Source organism: Podarcis muralis, chromosome 7 (genome assembly GCF_964188315.1).
Source record: "Podarcis muralis chromosome 7, rPodMur119.hap1.1, whole genome shotgun sequence".
NCBI classification, from domain to species: Eukaryota; Metazoa; Chordata; class Lepidosauria; order Squamata; family Lacertidae; genus Podarcis; species Podarcis muralis.
Genome location: NC_135661.1, coordinates 16,373,777 through 16,399,148, shown reverse-complemented (window position 1 = coordinate 16,399,148; position 25,372 = coordinate 16,373,777). Strand labels below are relative to the sequence as shown.

Below are 25,372 nucleotides of genomic sequence, written 5' to 3'. Positions count from 1 at the left end.
GCAGTTCGAAAGCACGTCAAAGTGCAAGTAGATAAATAGGTACCGCTCTGGCGGGAAGGTAAACGGCGTTTCCGTGCACTGCTCTGGTTCGCCAGAAGTGGCTTAGTCATACTGGCCACATGACCCGGAGGCTGTACGCCGGCTTCCTTAGCCAATAAAGCGAGATGAGAGCCGCAACCCAAGAGTCGGTCATGACTGGACCTAATGGTCAGGGGTCCCTTTACCTTTAATAACAAAAACAAAGACTCCTTTTACACTAAATATATCAATAAGCATGACCCATCCCCCAGGGTACTGAGAGAGCTAGGTGCTGCTCTTTATATACTATACCCAACAGCTTAATTACCATACCTTAACAGCGCCTGCTATACTGCTTCACAGCTGTAAAACTAGGTCACGTTATTTGCTCTGGCCCTTAAAGAAATACCCATCTTGTGGAACAATAATGAACCTTCAAATTTAAAGAGACCATTCAACAACCATTGCTTCCTGATGGAGTGAGTTCCATAGTTTAACTAGTGTGAAGAAGTGTATTCTTTTATCTGTCCTGAGTTTTCCAATGTGGGCATCCCAAGGGTTAGAAAAAGTTGCTCTGAACTGAACAGATCAGCTAATACAGTGGTACCTCGGGTTGCAGACGTTTCAGGTTACAGATGCTTCAGGTTACAGACTCTGCTAACCCAGAAATAGTGCTTCAAGTTAAGAACTTTGCTTCAGGATAAGAACAGAAATCGTGTGGCGGCAGCGGGAGGCCCCATTAGCTAAAGTGGTGCCTCAGGTTAAGAAAAGTTTCAGGTTAAGAACGGACCTCCGGAACAAATTAAGTTCTTAACCCGAGGTACCACTGTATGGGGAAGAAGTTGGGGGAAATTGAGGCATGGGGATGCAAGGCCCGCCCCTCCCCCCCGTTGCTTTCCATCCCAACCCCCCCAGCTGCAAGACACGAAGCAGACAAGCTGCCTCTCTCAAGCCGCTCCTCTCATTGTGGGTGGTTGGGGAAGGGAGTTGGCGGTGGGGGTCAACTGACATGTTGTCTGGGACGACCCTGGACCACATGCTGGCCATGAAACCACGACCCGTCTCCAGTTTCCCCTTTCATGGCCTGAAACCCAGCCAGCGCCAATCCATTTTCACTGTTCCTCTCTCTCCGTCTCTCCCTCGCTCTATGTCAGCTGCCAGGTCTGCGGAGCAAAACTGATCCTTGCGAAGGGGTCTCCCTCCTGCCCACCCACCCCCTGCCCGCAATCAAAGGGTCTCCTTGGGCTGACGGGGCTCAGCCACCCGGCTTGGGTTACGTGCAGCAGAATCAGTCTCTGATCACAGTAATCCCCGTAACTTGTGTTGAATCGCAGGGGCGGCTGAGCCCACCGAAACCCCCTCTCTGTCCCCCCCCCCCAAGAGCTCTGAGGAATGAGACGGGGCAAGGAGGAAGGACAGAGCAGCTGGGGGTCTTCCGGACTCCCCCCACCCCCAGCTCCAAACCTTCACTCAAGCGTTCTTCCCCCAGCATCAGGTTACCGTTGGCCACCATCAAGCCAACGGGGGAATTCTGGTATTTTCAATTAACGTCCGGCAGACACGGCTGTGCTCTGAGGTCAGGGTCAGAAATGTCTCATGGGAGGGCGGCTGCGTGTGGCTGGGGGGTGGTTGTGGGGGGAAAGGGAGGACACACAAAGCTGGACTAAGCAGATTCAGATATGAAGGCTTCCCTTATCACTGGAGTCGGAGCTTTTGGGGAAAATTCCAAGGTCAGGACGGATGGACCTGCTCACTTCTCTTTCTCTCGTTTTTCAAATTTTCCAGGCTTAACTCCAGTTCCTCCCAATTTTGCATTGCTTTTTTTTTTTTTAAGACTGCATAAAAATTCAAGCACACTTACAATTGCATTTTCCTAATATGCACATTTGGGGGGGGGGGGGCAAGGCATACATATTTTTGCAATCCGTTTCTCCTAATTAAAATGCATTCACCATTAGGCACATTTAAGTGCTTTCCTATTCCCAAATAGATGCTGTTGCATACCGAGTTTGGGGTTGGAGAAAAGCAAAAGTCCAAACTTCCAAGGACAGCTGTTGTTTAGATTCCCCTGTTGGTTCTGGAAGTGTGAGTGAAAATGCAAACTAAGCCAATTTTCCCTCCATCCTCATTTCAAAGCCAGAAGTGGAAATAGTATAAGAAGAGGAAAATCTTCCTCATCACTTGACTTGTCCACATCAAATGTTATTCTGTCTTTGGGGCACAGAAATGTCACGGCTGTGGGTTCAAGCCTCACGTTGGGCCAAAGAGTCCTGCAATGCAACGAGTTGGGCTAGATCTCTCTCGGGGTCCCTTCCAATTCTACAATTCTACGATTCTATGAAATACTCGGAGAGCCCCTGTTCCTTGAAAGGGAGTTTCAGAGATGAGGGGCCCAAACTGAAAAGGTCCTGTTGCCCATCGCCACCCACCTTCTTCCAGATGTGGAATTGCGGGGGGAGAGAGAGAGAGAGAGATGGAGCAGGGACAGAGTCTGATCTCAGTGGTGAGAAGTGTTCTTGAGGGAGCAGGCAAATTTCTAGACATCCTTTCCACAAGCCATACATAGAGGAATCTGTGCACACGCACAACCCCACAGACTGCGATCTTATGCAACCCACAGCTCGAGCCTTATCCGGGCATTCAAACACCACCAGTAGAAGTGTGGGGAGGGTATGAGGGTGCCCCTTATGACCCCACTTTTTGTGTCAGCCCATTCCTCCTTCTTAAATAGGAAGGTCTGAAGGTGGTTTCTGAGCGCTTTGGGATGAACGATAGCATTGCTATACGTCTGGGAAATCCCTAACATGTCCCGTTTTGGGGGGCCTACATGCCCATCCAGGAGTGGGGATGGGGATTTTTACAATTGTAAGCAAATGTCCAGCTTAGGCTCTGTTTAGGGTTCAGAGGTAGCCTGAAAAAAGCTCAATGACTTTGTTCATCTGGAAATATGGCAACCCTACAAATGCACTTAAAACCTTCGGCGCGACCAGGTGTTGAGAGGCTTCAAATCACAATCAGCTGACTGCTGTTAGAACTGAGGTACCCAGGCTATTGCCTGCCAGGTGTTTTGGACGACAACTCCCATCATTCCTGGTTATTGGCAGTGGCTGATGGAACTTGCAGTCCACAACATCTGGAGGACATCATATTGGCAAGCCCTGTGTTGGAAGCCCCATTCCTGTTTAGCATGCCAAGGTCTCCTCTGGGCCCAGGGACAATTTGGGACAGGGCTCACACCCTGCTGCCTTCTTCGTGTGTTCACTTTGACCACATTACGCATTATGTGGACCTCGAAATTTCAATGCTGATGCTTCCTACCCGATGCAGCCCAGCAGCCATGGCTGGCAGATGTTGTTGGACTCCATCCCCAGACAGCATAGCCAATGGTCAGAGATGAGAACCTAAGAAGATCCTGTTTGATCAGGGCAATGGCCGATCCATTCCAGCCTCCTGTTCTCACAGTGGCCAACCAGATCCCTGTGGGAAACCTGTGAGCAGGATCTGAGCACAAGACCACTCTCCTCTCCCTGTTTGTTTCCCGCAACTGCGATCCAGAAGCATTATTCCCTCCAGCTGTGGAGGCAGGACATAGCCATTATGGCTCATAGCAATCAAAAGCCCTCTCCACCTGGAAAAGTAAAGAAAAGGACGGCGATTTTTACCACATGTGGTGGTCATGTGACAAAATGAAAGAGTTTTGGGAATTGATCTATAATGAATTTAAAAAGATGCTTAAATATACTTTCCCAAAAAAGCCTGAAGAACTATTGCTAGGTTTGATGGTAGAGGATATTAAGAAGATGGACCAAAGACTGTATTTGTATGCTAAGACAGCAGCTAGAGTCTTGATAGCCCCAAAGTGGAAAACACAGGAGATACCGACTGTAAAGGAGTGGCAGACAAAGTTGGTTGAGTACGCAGAACTAGCAAAACTGACACATAGAATTCGCAGTCAGGAGGAGACAAAAGTACCAAAAAGAATGGCGTAAATTTATGGTTTATATAAGTGAGAACTGTAGAAATCTGAAGACGTTAGCAGGACTGAAATAAATCTTATGTCATGGTTTAGTCCTTTTATTAATAAAAGGATGTCACATAGAGGAGGGAGAAAGGTTGTTTTCTGCTGCTCCAGAGAAGTGGACACGGAGCAATGGATCCAAACTACAAGAAAGAAGATTCCACCTAAACATTAGGAAGAACTTCCTGACAGTAAGAGCTGTTCGACAGTGGAATTTGCTGCCAAGGAGTGTGGTGGAGTCTCCGTCTTTGGAGGTCTTTAAGCAGAGGCTTGACAACCATATGTCAGGAGTGCTCTGATGGTGTTTCCTGCTTGGCAGGGGGTTGGACTCGATGGCCCTTGTGGTCTCTTCCAACTCTATGATTCTATGATTCTAATGAAACTGTGAATTAAAGATTGGAATCAGAAAACCTGTGGAAGGGAAGGAGGGAAGTCAACGGCTCTACGGAGCATAAAGTAGGATACATGTAAAAAGACTTGATGTTTTTGTTTGTTGGTGTTGGTGTATTTAAAATGAAAACTTAATAAAAAGCATTTAAAAAAACAAAACAAAAGAGCACTCCACCATGAATTTGCCCAATCCACTTTTCAAGTTGCCCAAGTTGGTGACCACCCCTGTCTCCTGCAGGAATGAGTTCCATAGTTTAACTACGAGCTGCATGAAGAAGTGCATTCTTTTATCTACCCAGGAGCTTATTCTGGAACTCAGAGGAACTTATTCTGAGCAGAAGTTAGATTTTTCCAGGGGGGATTCTCCTCCAGGGCAGGGGACCTGCTGGAAGAAGGCAGCGTGGGCAGAGCAGCATGCCTCTGCACTCAGAGAAGACAAAAGTCTCGGCCTGCCTCAACCTCCCTCAGCACCATCATTCATGATCGCTGCTGCCAGACCCTCTTGTTGTTGTTTGAGCTCCATGCTGGATGTATGTGTGTGTGTGTGTCTCCCCACAGCTTCTGTTTCCAGCTGCTAATGATGAACATCAAGGCTGCCAGGCTGTGCAGAAAGCTTGCGAAAGAATCCTGCCTCTAATTACGGGAGAATTAGCGAGCAGACAGTTACTGTTTAGCGCTAATGAACAGATACATTAAGGAAGGCGTCGTGCCCGGGCTGGGAGCCTCAGCTCGACGCATAATAAGGCCGAACCGAGCAGAAACACGCAGGGGGAGCAAAGGCAGAGCGGGAGGTTTCCCCGTCTTCCTCTCTCTCTCTCCCCCTGCCGCCTCCATCCCTCCATCGCTACCCTCCCTGCCACCCCTTCCCTCCCGCCAAGGTGCGAATGTTCACAGTTGCTGCAATAAAGTCGCAACCACGTTGCTTAATTACAAGGGGTGAGATCTGAGCATGCAAGAGCCAGGCCTGACAGCTCGCCTGCTCTGGCAGCTCACAGAGGCAGCCCAAACAAGCGAGGGGAATTCAGGAGCACGTCAGAAGTTCGGCCTTTTGCAAATCCCAACATGCACTGACCAGACACCCCCCACATATTGCTTTCAACTAAGTCCTACTCAGAGTAGACCCACTGAGGGAAAACAGACCTGACTCATATCTATTAATTTTAATGGGCCTAGTTAGGTCCGATTTTGTATATAATCTCAAGGCTTCGATCCTAACGCCACTTACCTGGGAGTAAGCCCCACTGGATTCAATAGGGCTTACTTCAGAGCAGACAAGGGGTTAGGATTCTGCTGCAAAGAGGTGTGGGCAGTGCCGGATTTACATACAAGCTAAACAAGCTACAGCTTAGGGCTCTACTCTCTTGGGGGCCCCCCAAAAAATTAAAGGAAAACACAACAACTGGATGTCCATTTCCAAAATATAAAATAAAAAATAAAAATAAAAATAAAACCTACATAAAGCAACAGTGTTTTGTGTAGGCTCCTATGATGTAAGTATCAGAATGTCAGGATCAGAATTTAAGGTATCCCCGAGATTACACACTTCCCAAATGTTCCCGTGGAGTTCTCCAATTATTATTTTTATTCTTTTTTAAAGGACGAAAATGTGGGTGAGTGGTAATGGTGATAGACTGCTCTGCATGTGTCAGTTCAAATCCCACCTTTGTCAGCATGGTGTTTTTGAGAGAAAGTGTAGTGTAGTGGTTAAGGTGTTGGGTTAGGTTCTGGGAGACCGGGGTTCAAATCCCCACTGAGCCATGAAACTCACTGGGCGATCTTGAATGAGGCACAGTCTTTCAGCCAAACCTACCCCACAGGGTTTTTGTGAGGATAAAATGGGGAGGAAGTGAATCATATATGCTGCCTTGAGCTCCTTAGGGGTTAAGTTAGGATATAAATAGAACAAATAAATAAGTGTGTTTTGAGAGGAAATAAGTTTTAAAGAACGTATTTGAATACTTATTCAATTGCAATTTTTCACACACACACACACACCAGATTAATGTAGAAGTGAGTCAGAATGACTACTGCTAAAACCTATGTGAACGTGGGGCTGTATGAGATGCTATTCCTGCTCCAAGTAGATCTACTGAAATTAATGGCTGTGATTGATTTAGGTCAATTAATTTCAATGGGTCTACACTTTGTGGAAGTTAGCTGGATGCTGGCAGGGCTTGGCAAGAGTTGTGGACAATCCAAACATCCCGGGAGAAATTCAAGTGAGGAGAACTTTGTAACCATTCGTAAACATTTCCACAAACCAGCATAGTGTCATTTCTCCCCGGTGTTTGGTATCCTGAGAATCCCATCTTTCCTGGGGGGAAATAAGCCTCAAACGGACAAGATGTTAGTCCTCAAGATTGTGGGGGGAGGGGAATGCCTCCTTGGCTTGGCCAGCCTCTACGCTACACCAAAGTGTGTGTTTTCTTGAAGCGTGGGAATCTATCACCTGAATAACTGTTGTGAGCCTGTCAGTATTTGTAAATGCACGGTCGATGCAGATGTTACAATTAGGATTCTGCACACATACCAAGCCATGCTATGTAAACAGAGGTGTGGGCAGTGCCGGATTTACATACAAGCTAAATAAGCTATAGCTGAGGGCCCCACTCTCTTGGAGGCCCCAAAAAAAATGTAAAGGGAAAAAAACCTGGATGTACATTTCCAAAATATAAGATAAAAAAACAAATAAAATAAAACCTACATACAGCAACAGTGTTTTGTGTTGTATAGGCTCCTATGATGTAAGTAATGCTAGCCTGCTCCCTAAAATATCACTATTAATATACTTCTTAATCGTATTTTGCTATTAATATACTTCTTCTTAATTGTATTTCAGTTCAACAATTACTTTGATAAAATACATATTTTGTTATGTGCATATGGCTTTAGATACCTATTAGGGCCATAAATTACCATATAGCATATATTCAACACAATAAACAGTGATAATTTGTTGTTGACAAAGGACAGCTGGACATATAAAGGGCCCCATTACCTTCAGTAGCTTAGGGCCTCATCAAACCTAAATCCAGCCCTGGGTGTGGGCCTCTACCAGCCAGTCCGAAGGAGCTGACTTTGTGTCTCGGTAAGGGAGATGAAGAAGACCCCAGAAGATGCTAATTTCTCAGTGGCAGAGTTTTCAAAATGCCCACCTCCACGGGGAGCCAGCAGAAAGAAGGAAAGTAGAGGTGGCGTTTTCTGTAAATCCCAGTGCCTAATTTATATGCACAGATTCCCCCCTCACACACACACACTAATTTCCATCTCGCTCCTTGATCTTGACAAAAAAAAGCCCCATTTCCACGCACACACATACCCATAATATTACACCCTTATTATGTATGTATACATTCAAGGTTTCTTAAACGAACCAGCACATAAACAGATACACTCAATGAGGCGTATAACTTTATAATCAAACACATATGTATTAATGTTTATAGAATTACGCTGCAGTAATACAGTGGACGTGGTTATTTTAAATGTGTTGGGTTGTAGCTTACTCGGAGAGACAATGCCCCTGTGATTCTGGACAAATAGAAACAATAGAGCGAGTGCTTCTCCAGTGCCTATATTACAGAGACATTCGAATTAGCCTCATCTCCCCACTGCTCCATAAGTACCCAGGGCACACAGGAAAATTCTATACCTCCCTGCTGCTTTCAGATACCAACCCTGCTACAATTTACAATGTTGCCAGATTCTGCATAGCAGTGCTCAAAATTGGTTGATGATCTGTGCCACAAACTAGATGCATACACATATCAGAATGTTCTGTAAATTGATAGCTATAGTCTTTTATATACCGTATTTTTCACTCTATAAGACTCACTTTTCCCCTCCTAAAAAGTAAGGGGAAATGTGTGTGCATCTTATGGAGCAAATGCAGGCTCCATGGCTTCAGCCAAAGCGATACCAAGCCTCCGGAGCGCAGCGGAGCTCCCGCTGCACTCCAAAGGCTTTGCGTTGCTTTCGCTGAAGCCAGGAGAGCGAGAGGGGTCTGTGCGCACCAATCCCTCTTGCTCTCCTGGCTTCGCTTCACTGGAGAGGCGCTGCACAGCTTTCCCTCTCTGCGCGGTGCCCCTTCAGCGAAGCGGGAGGAGAAATGGAAGGGGTTCCATTTCTCCTGCCGCTTCGCTGAAGTGGTGATGCGCAGAGAGGGAGAGAACATTTTTTCCCTTATTCTCCTCTAAAACTAGGTGCGTCTTATGGTTGGGTGCGTCTTATAGAGCGAAAAATCCGGTACTAACCCTTTATGCTCTTCCACATCTGTTTAATGCTCCTAACACTTTTTTTAGATTATTTCAGCTTCTTTTAGATTCTTATAGTCTCTTTTATATATATATAAATATATATATATATGAGACTATAAGAATCTAAAAGAAGCTGAAATAATCTAAAAAAGTGTTAGGATAATCTAAAAAAATAATCTAAAAATAATCTAAAAATAATCTTAAAAAGTGTTAGTATATATATATATATATATATATATATATATATATGCGCACACACCTTCTGTTTTAATAATTTTTAGCTTTCCAAAAAGGTTTTACAGATATTAAATGATTGTACCTCACCCTAATTATGCTGATCTATGACCGTAGTAAAGATTTGATTTGATTACTTAGATGCATTGAAATCAATGGGTCTACCCTGCGTAGGACTAGCGTTGGCTTGTACCCAGTGCTAATCCTGCACCCAGTAAGACCTATTGAGGTTAATGAACATTCCTATCTTGGGTTTGTTAATCTTAATGGGTCTATTTTGGGGTATAATTTTGCGTATAGTTAGTCAGACCTTTAAAAAACAAAGTAGGATTAAAAACTCAGCAATCTGAGTGCTCACTCGCAAGAAGTGCTTCAAGGCAGTCAAAGCTCGGTTGAGTCAGATAAAGCCATTGAAAACTGTTTCCTCCTTTGAGTGTTGAAAGTATAGAAAAGTATAGAAAGTAGAATAGTTGGGTATTACCTTGGACTGGATGTTTTGATTATTTTTCTATATATAGCTGACAAAATAATAATAAGAAAAAGAAGAAGAAGGAACCTGGCAATGGAGTGGAACAGATCCTTACCAGCTTGGTTGGTGGTGATGTTGACAGACGCGAACTGGGGCGAGAAGGGGCTCTGGTCAGTGACGCCGTTCACCGCCTGTATCTCAAAAGTATACTGGGTGTGGGCCAGCAGGTCGCTGATGTAGACGCGTTGCTCGGCCAGGCCAAGCTGGCGTGGCGCGAACTGGACGTTGTCCCCGCACCGGGTGCATGCTCCCCGGCCCGAACCGCAGCTCTTGCAAATGATGTTGTAGACCAGGTCCTCGCGGCCCCCTGAGTCCCGGGGCGGACTCCACTCCAGCATAAGGGAGGTCTCGTTCACGCTGGAGATGACGGCCTGTGGGGCTGATGGGATTGCTGCGGGAAGGGAGGAAATGGGGAGGTAAGATGGTGCAGGACAGCAGGGACTTTCAGGGCTGCCAGAACTTTCCTAAGGCTACAGCCATTACAGGCTCTGTTTTGCATCCCAAATGTTTCGCTCTGGCTGGAGTATTTCTTCCACTCTGATACTGTTTGCCTGGATGGAGGATACAGAGGCAGGTGTGTGTTTGTGTGTGTGTGTGTGTGTGTGTGTGTGTGTGTGTGTGTGTAGAAAGCAGCTTATTGGATAAAAGTAGCATTTACACTCATTGCTTCCTGGCATCTCTGGGTAGGCCGGTGAAAGCCTCATGACCAAAGCCCTGGAAGCTGCCACCGATACTGAGATAGATGGACCAATAGTCTATGCCAGGGGTCAGCAAACTTTTTCAGCAAGGGGGCCAGTTCACTGTTCCTCAGACCTTGTTGGTGGCAAGACTATATTTGGGGGGGGGGGGGATGAACGAATTCCTATGCCCCACAAATAACCCAGAGGTGCGTTTTAAATAAAAGGACACATTCTACTCATGTAAAAACACACTGATTCCTGGACCGTCTGCGGGCCGGATTTAGAAGGCTATTGGGCCAGATTTGGCCCCCGGGCCTTAGTTTGCCTACCTGTGGTCTATGGCCACAGGACCCTGAAGGATGAGGTATACCGCCCTTCTAGACTTGCCCCCCTCCCCTTTGTGAGCAACTTACTGGTGCAAGGCATGTCCAGTGGATCAGAGTCTGAGCGGTAGTAGTTGTTGCGGCAGACACAATTCGTGGCTCCTTCTGACGTGGTCCGGCTGTTGATGGGGCAGTGGACGCAGCCCTCATCCCCCTGGCTGGCTTTGAACGTCCCTGAGGGGCAACCTGGAAAAGGAAAGGAAGGGGAGAGAATCCTATTAAAAGCAATGAAAATACAGGGAGGTTTGGAAATCGGTGAGGGATGGATGAATCTGCCAGGTTTGATTTCTCTCAGAGTCTCTTCCTGCGAATCTTCCGTTTGGTTTACCACATTTGGGCAGAAATTTGCATTTAGACAAAAAAAAAGCCATGAAAACACATCAGCATTCTAGTGGAAATTTCTCCTAATAAACAGTTCTGCCTAATATGCACAATTTTGCAAGGCTTTTTGTATGACATTTCCCCAAAATATATTAATTTTTGAACACACTCTTTAGTGGGAGAGCTGCACCGCAAAATTCGGAGACAGAATCTTGAAGGATATTCACGATTTCGTTCACGTTTTGGTTTGAAAGCTGCCAGTGATTTAGGTAAAGGTAAAGGTAGCCCTACCCGTACGGGCCAGTCTTGACAGACTCTAGGGTTGTGCGCTCATCTCACTCTATAGGCCGGGAGCCAGCGCTGTCCGCAGACACTTCCGGGTCACGTGGCCAGCGTGACAAGCTGCATCTGGCGAGCCAGCGCAGCACACGGAACGCCGTTTACCTTCCCGCTGGTAAGCGGTCCCTATTTATCTACTTGCACCCGACCGGCAAGTCCTAGGCGCTGAGGCTTTAACCCACAGCGCCACCCATGTCCCATGCCAGTGATTTAGTTTTACGTTAAAATGCAAATGGAATTGAAATTCTCTCCCCTCCCATCATGGGCCTTGGGGGTGGGGCATGTGCATGCTCAGGAAACCCACTTCTATGAAATGGCAACATTGCTTGCTGATATAGTCCGAAAGATTTATAAACTGCTTAATCTAAGGGGCACACCCTATAAAATTATAGATAAAGCACAGCTAAAAACTATTAAACAGCCAAGATATATATATATGTAAACTGGTTAGTATTGAAATAATAATCTGCACAACTTTTAAAACAAATATACGCAACTAAATTGCTGAAATAAGAATAATAAATTTCAGCAACTAAATTGCTGAAATAACAATTAATAAATTCAGCATGCATCTGTGTTTTTTTTAAAAAAAATTATTAAAGTTTCAAAATGTTACAAAAATAAGAAAAAGAAAAAAGAAAATACAAAATACAGAAAAATAAAAACAGTTAAAAACAAATCAATCTTTCCATATCTTATCTTTCGTTTGCTTGCTTCCCTGACCTTCTCACACCTCCCTTTTTTGTATTCCAGTTCAATTAGTTAATTCAGCAAATCCTTTCCCTCTTTGTTTTTATCTTAATCCTTTATCTTAATATATTATAGCTTTAGATTATCACCTGTTAACAATCCACTTTTACATATTCCTTTATAACATTGCTGCTAAAAACCACTTAACTTCATTCCGACATCATTCTAACATTCATTAATTTTGCAGTATTTCTGTAAATAGTCTTTAAATTTCTTCCAATCTTCTTCCACCGACTCTTCTCCCTGGTCTCGGATTCTGCCAGTCATTTCCGCCAGTTCCATATAGTCCATCACCTTCATCTGCCATTCTTCCAGGGTGGGTAGATCTTGTGTCTTCCAATACTTTGCAATAAGTATTTTGCTGCTGTTGTAGCATACATAAAGAAAGTTCTATCCTTCTTTGGCACCAATTGCCCAACCATGCCCAGGAGAAAAGCCTCTGGTTTCTTCAGGAAGGTATATTTAAATACCTTTTTTATTTCATTATAGATCATCTCCCAGAAAGCCTTAATCCTTGGGCACGTCCACCAAAGGTGAAAGAATGTACCTTCAGTTTCTTTACATTTCCAACATTTATTATCGGGCAAATGATAGATTTTTGCAAGCTTGACTGGTGTCATGTACCACCTGTATATCATTTTAATAATATTCTCTCCTAAGGCATTACATGCCGTAAATTTCATACCAGTGGTCCATAACTGTTCCCAGTCAGCCATCATAATGTTATGTCCAACATCCTGTGCCCATTTAATCATAGCAGATTTCACCGTTTCATCCTGAGTATTCCATTTCAACAGCAAGTTATACATCTTTGACAGAATCTTGGTTTTGGGATCTAACAGTTCTGTTTCCCATTTTGATTTTTCCACCTGGAAGCCAATTTTCTTGTCCAAATTGTATGCCTCCATTATCTGATAATAATGAAGCCAATCTCGCACTTTGTTTTTTAGTTTTTCAAAGCTCTGCAATTTCAATTTATCTCCCTCTTGTTCCAAAATTTCCCAATATTTCGGCCATTTGGCCTCCATATTGAGCTTTTTCTGAGCCTTTGCTTCCATCGGTGACAACCAACTTGGGGTTTTATTTTCAAGTAGGTCCTTATATCTTATCCAGACATTAAACAATGCTTTCCTGACAATATGGTTTTTAAATGCTTTACGTGCTTTGACCTTATCATACCACAAATATGGCGCCAACCCGGAAGTGCAGGTGCCTGTTTCATGTCCAGAGGCAAGGAGTTCTAAAGTACAGGTAAAGGTAAAAGTAAAGGACCCCTGGATGGTTAAGTCCAGTCAAAGGCGACTATGGGGCTGCAGCGCTCATCTCACTTTCTGTGATGGCCTGGGAATCCGATTCAGAGGATGAACCGGAGGAATCCCAGCCTGCACAGGAGTCCCCGCCTCCAGGGCCGGCTGAACTGGGGCAGGGCCTTGATTCTGGGGCGCCTGCACCTGTGCCGGATCCTCAGGAGCAGGCACCAGGTGAATCCATTCTGGCTCCAGAGGTAGTTGAGGACTCAGTGCCTACAGGTGAGTCTCCCCCTGGGCCCAGTAACCCTTCAGCCTCTCCTGAGCTGCAGAGGCTCAGGGCAGAGAGGTGAAGGGAACTGGTTTCTCCCAGGAGGAGTGCTCGCCTTAAGGCCAGGAGAGGCGGGTCTCCTGGGGGCTGGGACCGCCCCTGGCCTCAGAGAAGATAAAGGCCAGTCAGCCCGGTCCCAGGTTGCGGGAGCAACGTCGTTGTTGAGTACCTGCTCCTGTCCGGACCCAGACCTGACCCTCCAGTGTTCCTGTCCCCGCTCGGCTTCCTGCTTCGGACCTCGCCCCGCTCCTTGTGAGGCCAGTGACCCAGGACCGGACTTCGACTACGTCAACGGTAACCTTCCCCCCGGGACCAGCACACTTTCAGGCCAAGGGAGCTGGCATTTGTCCACGGACAGCTTTCTGGGTCATGTGGCCAGCATGACTAAACTGCTTCTGGTGCAATGGAACACCGTGACAGAAACCAGAGTGCACAGAAACGATGTTTACCTTTTCACCACAGCAGTACCTATTTATCTCCTTGCAGTGGTGTGTTTTCGAACCGCTAGGTTTGCAGGATCTGGGACAGAGCAACGGGAGCTCACCCCGTCACGGGGATTCAAACCACGACCTTCTGACCAGCAAGCCCAAGAGGCTCAGTGGTTTAGACCACAGCGCCACCCCTTAAAGTACAGGTAGTGGCATACTAAAAGATGGAGTCATTGCAAATGTGAAATGAACACAATGCGAGGCTTAGAAAAGCACCAGTTCTGGGGTGCAAAGTGGTCAAATAGCAAGGGCGGAATTGGGTAATCTTCGGGAATATGGCGCCCTGAGAGAGGCCACAATTTGGTGCCCCCAAATGGATCTTCTCAATTATGGATCTTCTCAATTTGGCGCCCTCCTGGCGCAGTGCCCTGTGCGGGGGAGTTGCCTTCCTCGTCCTAAATCCAGCCCTGCAAATAGGCATGGGTAGGACAAAGCAATCTGCTAAGGAAACTGATCCTAAGCTGAATGCATCACTTTCTCAAGCTGCAAGCCTCTTTGGTTTCAAATCCCGGATTTATGTGTGTTTTCAGTCTGCATGCTTCAGACCCCCATATTTCTGAACTGGAGTGCCCTGACAGATCCTAGAACTGCCCGTTCTTCTCTCTGTATCTCTCTGTCTCAACTGCCCCCCCCCCCTGCTATTTTGTCTGGGGAAAGAGTTCCTTCTGTGTAATCCGAAGCATCGCTCATTCCCTTGACAATAGAGGCAGCTCTAGTAAAAGCTATCACCTTACCTCTTTGGTATCTCTCTCAGTCCCCCCACCCTGTTCGCAGAAAGACCTTCTATCACAATCCCATCCTTCAAATATTCAAGATTTAGGATGGAGCTCACTGCAACCCCTCCTCTAATTCTTGTGGCAGCAGCAGCAGCTGGGAGGTAAAGTTGAGATTCTTAAGTCACCAGCCCCCTCCCTCCACAAACTCCAGGCTGTTCCAGAGCAAAGGACCCATCCTAAGGCATGGGAGCTGTGGGCTTTGTCCTTCCTGAAACAGCTGCAAATCCAGCCCCTCTCCTTTTGCTCTAGTCTCCCTCGAGTTTGATGTGTTGGAGGGACATAGCTCAGTGGAAAAGCATTTGCTTTGCCAGAAGAAGGTCCCCAGTTAAATTCCACCACCCCACCCCCCGCATCTCCAGGTAAAGGCTGGGGGAGACACCTGCCTAAAAATTCAGACAGCTGCTGCCATTCAGTGAAGACAATATTGAGTTAGATGGACCAATGGTCTGACTTGGTATAAAACGGATTCTGATGTTCCTGTGTGTTTGTGTATGTTTTAGGGCTGGGCGATATATCACCCAAAACCGGTTTCAAGTCCATATCATGATATTGGTTGACCTGGCAATATATTGAGAATCATGACGGTGGTTCCCTCGCTGCAAGAAGTGAGGTTACTGGGAACCAGGCAGAGGGCCTTCTCGGTAGTGGTGCCTGCCCTGTGGAATGCCCTCCCAGCAGATGTCAAGGCAATAAACAACTAATTTACTTTTAAAAGACAACTGAAGGCGGCCCTCTTTAGGGAAGTTTTTAATATATGGTGCTGTATTGTTTTTAATGTTCGGTTGGAAGCCACCCAGAGTCACTGGGGAAACCCAGCCAGATGGGCGGGGTATAAATAATAAATTATTATTATTATTATTATTATTATTATTATTATTATTATTATTATTATTAGTGTGTGTGTGTGTGCGCGCTATGCAAAAATCACAATATGGGGGGAACCATGAAGCCAGACAATGCCTCTACATAGCTCCATTGTTATTGCAGACATGGTATATCACGATGCTTAGATGGTGGTATATCACTAAGTTGAAAACCAGATATTGCCCAGCCCAAGTATGCTTGGGGGGGGGGGGGGGGCTCTTTTAGCTCACTGTGGATCCTGCCAGTTTACATAGCTACATCCAGAGGTGTAGTGTGGGGAGTGCCAGGGGGGCTGTGGCTCTAGGTGCACCATTTTTGAGGGGGCGTGAACCAGGTCCAGCCTGGTGCTCCTCTCCACCCGCCATGAGCTGCATTGGCTGGTGGGGTTCCTCCCCCCCCTCGTGTGGGCGGGTAGGTGGCTCGATGCAGCCCCACTTTGCTCCAGTGGTGGTGGTGTCAGTCTGGAGGCACTGAAGAAGAGGGCAGGCTGTGATGTCTTGCAGGAGCAAATTCCACTGTACAGTGGTACCTCAGGTTACAGACGCTTCACATTACAGATGCTTCAGGTTACAGACTCCGCTAACCCAGAAATAGTACCTCAGGTTAAGAACTTTGCTTCAGGATGAGAACAGAAATCGTGCAGTGGCAGTGCAGCGGCAGGCCCCATTAGCTAAAGTGGTACTTCAGGTTAAGAACAGTTTCAGGTTAAGAACGGACCTCCAAAACGAATTCAGTTCTTAACCCGAGGTACCACTGTATAACTATGCACCATGTGAGGAAGTATTTTCTTTCGTCTGTCTTGAAACATTCAGTAGTCTAAAAAAAAAACAAAAAACAAAAAAACCCAGAGGCTTTTTTATTAGGAATTGTAGGTGCTGATATTCCAAGAGAGACGAAAAGACTTTTTATGTATATGATGACAGCCGCACAGATGCTATTTGCCCAGAGATGGAAGGAAGATAAAGTCCCTACCAGAGAAGAATGGCAAATTAAACTGTTGGACTAGGCCGAAATGGCAAATCTGACTGGAAAGCTCAGGAACCAAGAAGACCAAAACTTCAACAAAGAATGGGGGAAATTAATAATTTATCTTGGAGACCGCTGTAAGCAGATGAGAACGTTAGCAGAATTGCAACAACACTTGTAATGTAGCAAGAATTGTGGAGATAATGGAGTTATGTAAAATATGGACTATTGAAAAGGATGCAGTAGAAAAGGTTTAATAATAGCACCCAGGAAAGGGAAGGTGGGAAGTTCAGAGATTCGGAGGAATCTTTAAATGTGGATGTGTATGGTTGTATTGTTATAATTTAATAGTTGTAAAACCAAATAAAAATTGAAAGAAAGAAAGAAAGAAAGAAAGAAAGAAAGAAAGAAAGAAAGAAAGAAACTGGATGACCCCAAGTTCTTCTTCTCTAAGGTAAGGAGGAAAAGTTTTCTTTCTCTATTCCATGCATGATTTTATTGTCCCACACTTGGTTGCCTTTTCCCTAAACTAAAACACATTTCCTCCTGAGGCGGCTGCTCCACCCCTTGATCATTTTAGTCGTCTTTTTTTTTTTTTTTTTTACCCTTTCCCATCCCCACAATATCCTTTTTTGATGTGAGGCGACCAGAGTTGTACACTGTGTTCCAATTGCGGTGGCACCACAGATTTGTATAAACAACAACAACATACAGTGAGGCCAAGGGATCCTTCCAGTTTCCAGTATTTGTGGCTATGGTGGATCCCGCCTCTGAAGCCACGTGGGCTAAGTGGGGTCCTGTGAAATCTCAGAATCCAGCGGGTGATTGAGTGGGAGATCATATGGCCCTGCAAGACTCCCCCTCCTTCCCTACAGCCCATCTATTCCAGATGACATCTCCTTGACTCATTCCAATAGACATTGCCCAAGAATGTCTAATTACTGAGGAGGAGGAAGGTAATGGTGGAAGCCACATTCTGGATCCAAATCAACCAGAACCACCAACAACGAAAAAGACCCTGATGGGAATTGGTGTTCCATCCTTTGATCTCAACATAAATCTTAAGGCTCCCATTGTGGAGAATCGAGGGGCAAGGATTAGGGTGGATTTTCTAATACTGAGCTTATCCATCTACCCACCTGGTTTGCCAGGTACAGGGAACTCCTAGGGACCAAGGTCCCTTTGCTCCCCACTCCAATAAAATATTTGAGGAGGCTGGGGTATCTCCAAAGTTGATGGGCACTGCCATTCAAATGGTTAGTCTTGCGATCAATTATGTGGGGCAGTGCTTGTCATGGCTAAAAATTGGCTGCTGTTTCTTTAATGCTAAAAGAACTAAGTCAGCATAAGTCAGCGGCCTATAATGACTCATGCAACCTTTCACCTAATTGTACCTGTATATATAGAGTGGTCAATGTTAGTGTTGGTTGTGGGTTGGTTGGTTGGTTGGTTAGTTAGAGAAAGCTGGTAGTGTTGATGTGCGTACAGTTGGTCGGTCGTTTTGCAGATAAAGACTTTTAAGAATAAAAGCAGAAAATACTCTGCAAAGACACTCTTCTCGTAGACTCTTTTATGCTGACAAGGGTCTGAGGACCAGGCTGAGGAGACAAAGGAAGTCAGGACCTTTGCTTTTTTTCAAACACGGACAGGGACACACCCCCTCCCCAATATTGGCACCCCTGGTTATTTTTGTTGTTGTTTAGTCATTTAGTCGTGTCCGACTCTTTGTGACCCCATGGACCAGAGCACGCCAGGCACTCCTGTCTTCCACTGCCTCCCGCAGTTTGGTCAGACTCATGTTTGTAGCTTCGAGAACGCTGTCCAACCATCTCGTCCTCTGTCGTCCCCTTCTTCTTGTGCCCTCAATCTTTCCCAGGGAGTGTTCTCTTCTCATGAGGTGGCCAAAGTATTGGAGCCTCAGCTTCAGGATCTGTCCTTCCAGTGAGCACTCGGGGCTGATTTCCTTCAGAATGGATAGGTTTGATCTTCTTGCAGTCCATGGGACTCTCAAGAGTCTCCTCCAGCACCATAATTCAAAAGCATCAATTCTTCAGCGATCAGCCTTCTTTATGGTCCAGCTCTCACTTCCATACATCACCTGGTTATTACGTTAGCTTAACTTGTAACCCTGGAACCACCTACATAAGGGCAAGCCTGCTGTATCTGACCAATGGCCCACCCAGTCCAGATCCTGTTTTTACAGTTGCCTGTGGCAATTTCTTTGGATTGTTTTTCTCCTGTGATCAGATGAGGCACTGCTGTGCAGGTCATAAAACTGCCAAACAGGTTTGCAGAGCCCAGAGAATGTTGCATTTTGGGCTGACAGCCCAAAAGCTACTGGTCCCAGTTCAAGCTGCTGATACTAGTGTGCAAAATCCTATACAGGATTGTCTCACCCCTAATACATTGTGTACTCTGGGCGAGGGTCTCATTTCCAGTGCTTCCACCAGAGGTGTCACATGCTGCCAGCAGTTTGGCACTGAGAACTTTGCACCAGCTCCTGCTTCTGGGCCAAATTCAAGTCCCTGGTTATGTGCCATTGGTGAGAAGAGTGAGGAATGGGAAGGAGAGCTGGTTTTCATATATGCGTTCTTGAGAGAAGGCATGAGAGGGAATGAATCTCTCCTGGGCAGGGTCAACATGCCTTTGGAGGTGAGCTTCAACATAGTCATAGCAAATTCAGCTAGCCTATATGTTTGGGGTTTTTTGTGGGAACTACTTGGCTATAGAACTGCATTGCAAAACTAAGACAAGTGCAAATTCTGAACGTTGACTGAACCTCAGTTCACACATTATTTTGGAAAGTGCAGAGGAGGTAGGTTTGTCTTTAAACTCAAACGGAATTTAATTTCTTCCCCATCTCTACTGTGGAGGGTGGGACATCTACAGACATGAAGGGAGCTGCATTAAGCATAAGCACATTTAAAAAATAATTGCTTCAAGATTTTAACATTATTATTAGGTTTTATTGGTGGCTTTGGCTGTTTTAAACATTGATGCTTTGCTAATTTATATGAACGATTTATGTCCCATCAAAGAATTTTCCCAGGGCAGCTTCTATTTCAAGTGCTGCCTTGTGGATCTAGGTTGCCAACTGACCGGGGTGCTGGGGCAGGAATGAAACTGATCTGGCCTGCTCTTCAGCCAAATATTTTTGGAACTCCCTCTCTGCTGGTCCTGCCAGCGCAGCCACAGTGTCAAACTGAAGAAACTGGCAGCAAGTGTCCTGCCATGCATGGCATGGGAAGAGTGGACAGAGAAAAGCTTTTCTCCCCCTCTGATAACACCAGAACTTATTAACATCCAGTGAAGCTGAATGTTGGGAGGTTCAGGACAGGTGAAAGGAAGGATTCCTTGGTGCAGTGCATAGTCAGACTATGGAACTATCAAACCAAAGGCTTTTCCTTCAGGAAGGCCATTTTAGGAAGACACAGTATGAGGAGAGGAAATGCAGACCTTCCAAGTGTCACTATTTTCCAGAGATGTCCCTGATTTACAGAAGCTGACCCGATTTCTGATTTGATCCCAGAACGTCCCGCTTTTCCTTAGGATGTCCCTATTTTCAACGGAGAAATGTTGGAGGGATCTAGCTATCTGACTCCCAAGCCATCTGAACGCAGCCCTGTATACAGAAGTTTTTTTTAAAAAAATGTTTTATTATGTTGTATATATGTTGGAAGCCACCCAGAGTGGCAACCCAGTCAGATGGGTGGGGTACAAATAGCAAAGTTCTTCTTATAATTATGGAATAGGATGTCCCTGTTTTCCTCAGAGAAATCTTGGTGGCTATGGTAATGTCCATGTGGCTCTGGGCAACTAGAAACATGCATTTTTTCACTGCCAGTTCCATACAGACATAGGAGCTAGGTTCGCCCTGCCTATACTATACAAATTCCCAGGATGTACATAAAAACTCTCTATCTCCCTACTATTCTAAGATGAAAACTCAAATGTCACATACTCAGCTCCTAGATTTTGCGCTGCCATGATGGACATCTGTCAAAGGATGGTTTGACAGAGGGACAAGTGCTGCTTCACGCTCCCTCCCTTATAGCCGCTTTTAGCTGCTTGCCTTTTGTTTCTGCTTTAAATTTATGTGAGTTATAATCACTTTTAACTATTAGCTTTTATCTCTTTCCTCTTTAAGTCTCACGTGCTTTATTTCATTCACATGTTTTTATCTTATGCTGGGCTGTGACCGTAATAAAGTTTGATGGTGATGAAGGTCTGTGCCAGCAGGAGTGGGGAGTGAGGAAGAAGCAACTCCCGGCCTCTCTTTAGCATTTGGTTAGAAACCTAAGAATCCCAGCTGCCTGTTCAAATGAGAAATGAATCTCCTAGCTCTCATGATTATTATTGCCGACAGCAAACCCATATGCTGAATCAGAGGTGGCAAACCTTTTCCAGCCTAAGTGTTGCATTCAACATCTGGAAAGCCTTCTGAGGGCCACATGGCAGTGATGGGCAGGGGCAGAAGTAGGCAGATGAGGTAATTTTTTTTACCTTTGTACAGTAGGCTTGTTTCTACAGACATTCCTACCCCTCTCTCTGTCTGGCAGCCAGGACAGGGAAAAGGCATAAGCTCAAAGCTGCATGGCTTAGGAGGCTGCATGGCCTGAGGAGAGTCTTAAGGGCCAGGTGGAAAGGTTTGGAGGGCCTCCTTTGGCCTCCATGCCCAAGGTTCCCCACCCTGGCATTAAATCAAAACACAAATCAAACAGAAAAATTGGGTGCTGTTCCCAGATTTCCTGCGGCATCCCCCACCTGCCCTTCTTCATTTTTTAAAAAACAACTTTCCTTATAATGTTGCTGGACATGCTTCAAAATGCAGTGCCAAGGATCTCCTGCCCACTCACAATAGGCTCAGACCTAAATTTGCATCTATACATATAAACCAGCACCTGCAAAACAGTGTGCCTATTTGTGCTTATGGGATGGTGGCCTACATTTTTCTAAGTACCCAGTGATGAATTTTCAGCCAAATCCCAAAGTTAATGTCTGGCATAGAAGCAACTTACTGAGAATCACTTTCACGGCCGTTACTATAGCCGTTACTATAGATCATGTTCTCTATTGCAAACCTTTGGCTCAACCACTGTGCTAACGTCCTTTTCCATGTGGCTGATTCTTTGTCTGTCTGTTTCTCTCTCTCTCTCTCTCTCTCTCTCTCTCTCTCTCTCTCTCTCTCACACACACACACACACACACACACACACACCCTGCACACATGATTTGTAGTATCCTTTGAAAGCAGAATTTTGGCAGAAGAGCAAATTATGTAAGATATATGCATGACTGGTTTTTTTTAATAAAAAAAATTCTGGACACATATAAGGTCATGGTTGTTGTTGCAACTGTTAGTAAAGTCACTTAAATAATACAGATGGAGTCCAGAAAGAAATTAAATCCTGAGCACACTTTAACAAGGAAAACTGAACCAAAACAGAGGAGAACAGAACAGAGAGGTTTTGTCTTTCTTATGTCAGGCATTGTACATAGCAGGAAGACATTCAACCGAACAAAAAATGGGAAAACTCCCTCAGAACTACGCAGCCAATCAGGGCACATGCTATGTCAGCAAACATCATGCCACTCCATCTGGTTGCTAAGCAACACCTCCTCCACCACCCACTTAGGGTGAGTTGACCTATTGATAGCAGAGCTGACCCTTACATTATAAACTGAATGATCCTTCTAGCTGCTCCCCCACTCCCTTTGCACGGAGAAGAGAAACTTGAAGCTCGATGAAGACCTGAGGTCAAGGTCTGGCTCATGAGCCAGAAAACAGCAGCGAGAAACCTTTCTTCCATATTCCCAGATTTTAAGCAATAGCTTTCAAGTCGGGCCCTCTCCCATCATTTCTGAAGAGCTTTCCACATTTGCAGTTATGAATTCCAGAAGCAGAGCATCACACTGGCTCCGTGGACCACATGGGCTGCGGTTGGGTCCCTGCCATGTGGCTCATGCTTCGCTGTGCGCTCCCCACATCTGTGCAGCTGCGCTGTGGCTCCAAATCTTCCATTTTTATCCAATGGAGCCTGGAACAGGCGCGGTGGGGGAAGGGGCAGGAGAGAGAAGAAGCTACTCGTCATTATATGTTCCAGGTCCGAGAAGTCAGGGTTTCAAGGAGAAGAGTGCAAAGCAAGGGATTCTTTCCCAAAGCCGCCTGAGAGATTAGGCAGGTTCCTTCTCATCCCCCAAGGGGGGCTACTCTGCTCTTTAGAATACAGTGGTACCTCAGGTTAAGTACTTAATTCGTTCCAGAGGTCTGTTCTTAACCTGAAACTGTTCTTAACCTGAAGCACCACTTTAGCTAATGGGGCCTCCTGCTGCTGCCGCGCTGCCAGAGCACGATTTCTGTTCTCATCTTGAAGCAAAATTCTTAACCTGAGGTACTATTTCTGGGTTAGCAGAGTCTGTAACCTGAAGTGTATGTAACCTGAAGCGTATGTAACCCGAGGTACCACTGTATATCTATGGGTGAATCAATCAATTTCATTATGTATGTGTGCATGTAAATTTTATTTTCAGTTTATCAGTCTTACACCATACAAGCATCAAATAAAATATTCCCTTCAACTCCCCTCATCCCTTTCGTGGTTCCTTCTGTTGAGAACCATCTCCTTTCTAACTCCATTTTTTAATTTACTCCTTTACATTTCCTCAATCAATAATCTTGACTGTGAATTTTAGATTAATCCTGCTAATGGGTTTCATTGTTAGCAATGGTTTTTCAAATAAATGACATATTTCCCCCTATTCTATCTTAAAAGAATTTCAGTTTCTCGCTGTTTCTTTCTTTTCCCAATCTTAAATTCAACCCTCCACGTTTCTGCATCATTTTTTTTTAAAAAAAAAAAAAACCCTGTAAGTTTTCCTGTGAAAACCCCTCGGCATTTTAGTGTGAATTTCTCCTGACACATTTTTTAATGCATCTTTTCCAATAGACACATTTTGGCAAAGCATATTTCCTCTAATGCTTATATTTCCCCTAATATAACACATTTCTGTATGTTATTTTCACTCATCATGGAATCAAAGTGTTGAGTCGGAAAGGACTCTAGGGGTCATCTAGCCCAACCCCGTGCAATGCTGGAAATGCATGTGTTTTGACGACAAACCTTCCCCCTAGAATGGGTGTGTTTTCTCTCTCTCTACATACCACTTGGCGAGAGAGCTGCACCGAAAAACTTGGAGAAGCGCACAGCAGTGTGTTTCAGTTTGCACCTTGCTCCGGAAAGCACAACTTAGGCAAGCTCGCCTTTCAATGCAAACTCAATAGAATTTCTTCCCTGCAGTACTTAAATATTGTGTCTCAATTGGGGACAGTGCAAAATCTAGGGGGCCCCATTCCCTTCTCTTAAAAGTCTTTATAAGTGGAGCTTTTGCCCTTCTTCCTGGCCCGGAGACAGGGGATAATTCCTGGCCAGCTGCTCTCCAGAAGGAATCCCCACGTCTTGTGAGTTTGTGGGGCTTTGTATGAACTGTTTCTTAAAAGCTTGCATCCATTTCCTGGGCCTGGCCACTATTAAGGAGGCAGCAGAGACCAAAGTCAGAGAAGGGAGTGGGAGACATCAAAGTGGAGCTGATGAAAAGCTGGGTCTCCTCCCCGCACTCGCCAGACTATATCATAAACCCTTCTTGATTTAACTAGTGTTAAAACAAAGATAATCTTATCTCGGGGGGGGGGGGCTTTCTAAAAGAGAGAAGCATGGCCTTTAAAAGGATTGTAAACCTGACAGCATGCCACCCCCGGAGACCAAGAGCGGTTTGGATCTAAAAGGAAAAACAAGTAATTTCACAGAGGAAAGGGCCCTTGCTAGGAGTCTGCCCTGAGACAAGGCCGAGTTAAGAGGATGAAGATGGAGAGAAAGAGAGTCTGCAATGGAGCAACATGGTGTCAGGAATCAAAAACAATTTAATTTAACCCATCTTCTTCCTGGCACCTCTTCTTGTTTTGCCCCTTTGCTTTGTCTTTTGGCATTGGGGGCTGATGCCCACTGGGGCTGGTGGGGCAGAAGGCAGGGGAGGTCAACAGTAGGCGCCAGCTCAGGCCACATTCAAACCACATATGTGAAGTGCACAGATGTCACTTTAAACAGTCATGGTCTTTCAGACCCTCCAAGTGTCCCTATTTTCCAGGGATGTCCCTGATTTAGAGAATCCTAGTTTCTGATTTGATCCCACTTTAACTTAGGATGTCCCTATTTTCATTGGAGAAATGCTGGAGGATATGAAGTTATCCGACCCCTGAGCACTCTGATGGCAATTCTGTATACCAGGGGTGGCCAACTCCCAAGAGACTGCAATCTACTCACAGAATTAAATATAGTGGTACCTCGGCTTAAGAACTTAATTCATTCCGGAGGTCCGTTCTTAACCTGAAACTGTTCTTAACCTGAAGCACCACTTTAGCTAATGGGGCCTCCTGCTGCCGCCATGCCACTGCTATGCGATTTCTGTTCTCATCCTGAAGCAAAGTTCTTAACCCGAGGTACTATTTCTGGGTTAGCAGAGTCTGTAACCCGAAGTGTCTGTAACCTGAAGCATATGTAACTCGAGGTACCACTGTACTGGCAGTGATCTACCCCCATTTTGAGGGAGTTCAAGGCTAAGCTGTTGGCTTTTTGGGAAGAAAGGGGAACAGCCACGCCAACAGATCTCTGGGGAAACATACAGCCTCACTGTGTTAACTCCGTCTTCCATTCTGCAGGTCGTGCAACAATGGAGGGCAGGGCTGGATTCTCTTTTACCAACACTAAGGAAATCGACCCAGCAATCG

The 25,372-nt window shown here is 45.5% G+C and overlaps 1 protein-coding gene across 15 annotated transcripts in view; it reads right to left on the bottom strand.

Annotated features, from left to right (window-relative positions):
• The window catches only part of EPHB2 (EPH receptor B2), a 116,384-nt gene that overhangs the window by 33,680 nt on the left and 57,332 nt on the right, over positions 1-25,372 (bottom strand). For all 15 annotated transcript variants that reach the window (XR_013393573.1, XR_013393574.1, XM_077931305.1 and 12 more), the window contains exons 4-5: positions 10,539-10,694; positions 9,501-9,836 (exon numbers count right to left, since the gene is read on the bottom strand). Coding sequence is in view for 13 of the 15 variants with exons in the window: in XM_077931305.1 (XP_077787431.1) it covers positions 9,501-9,836; positions 10,539-10,694 (492 nt within the window). In the remaining 2 variants the exon portion in view is untranslated. The remainder of the gene's footprint in view (positions 1-9,500; positions 9,837-10,538; positions 10,695-25,372) is intronic.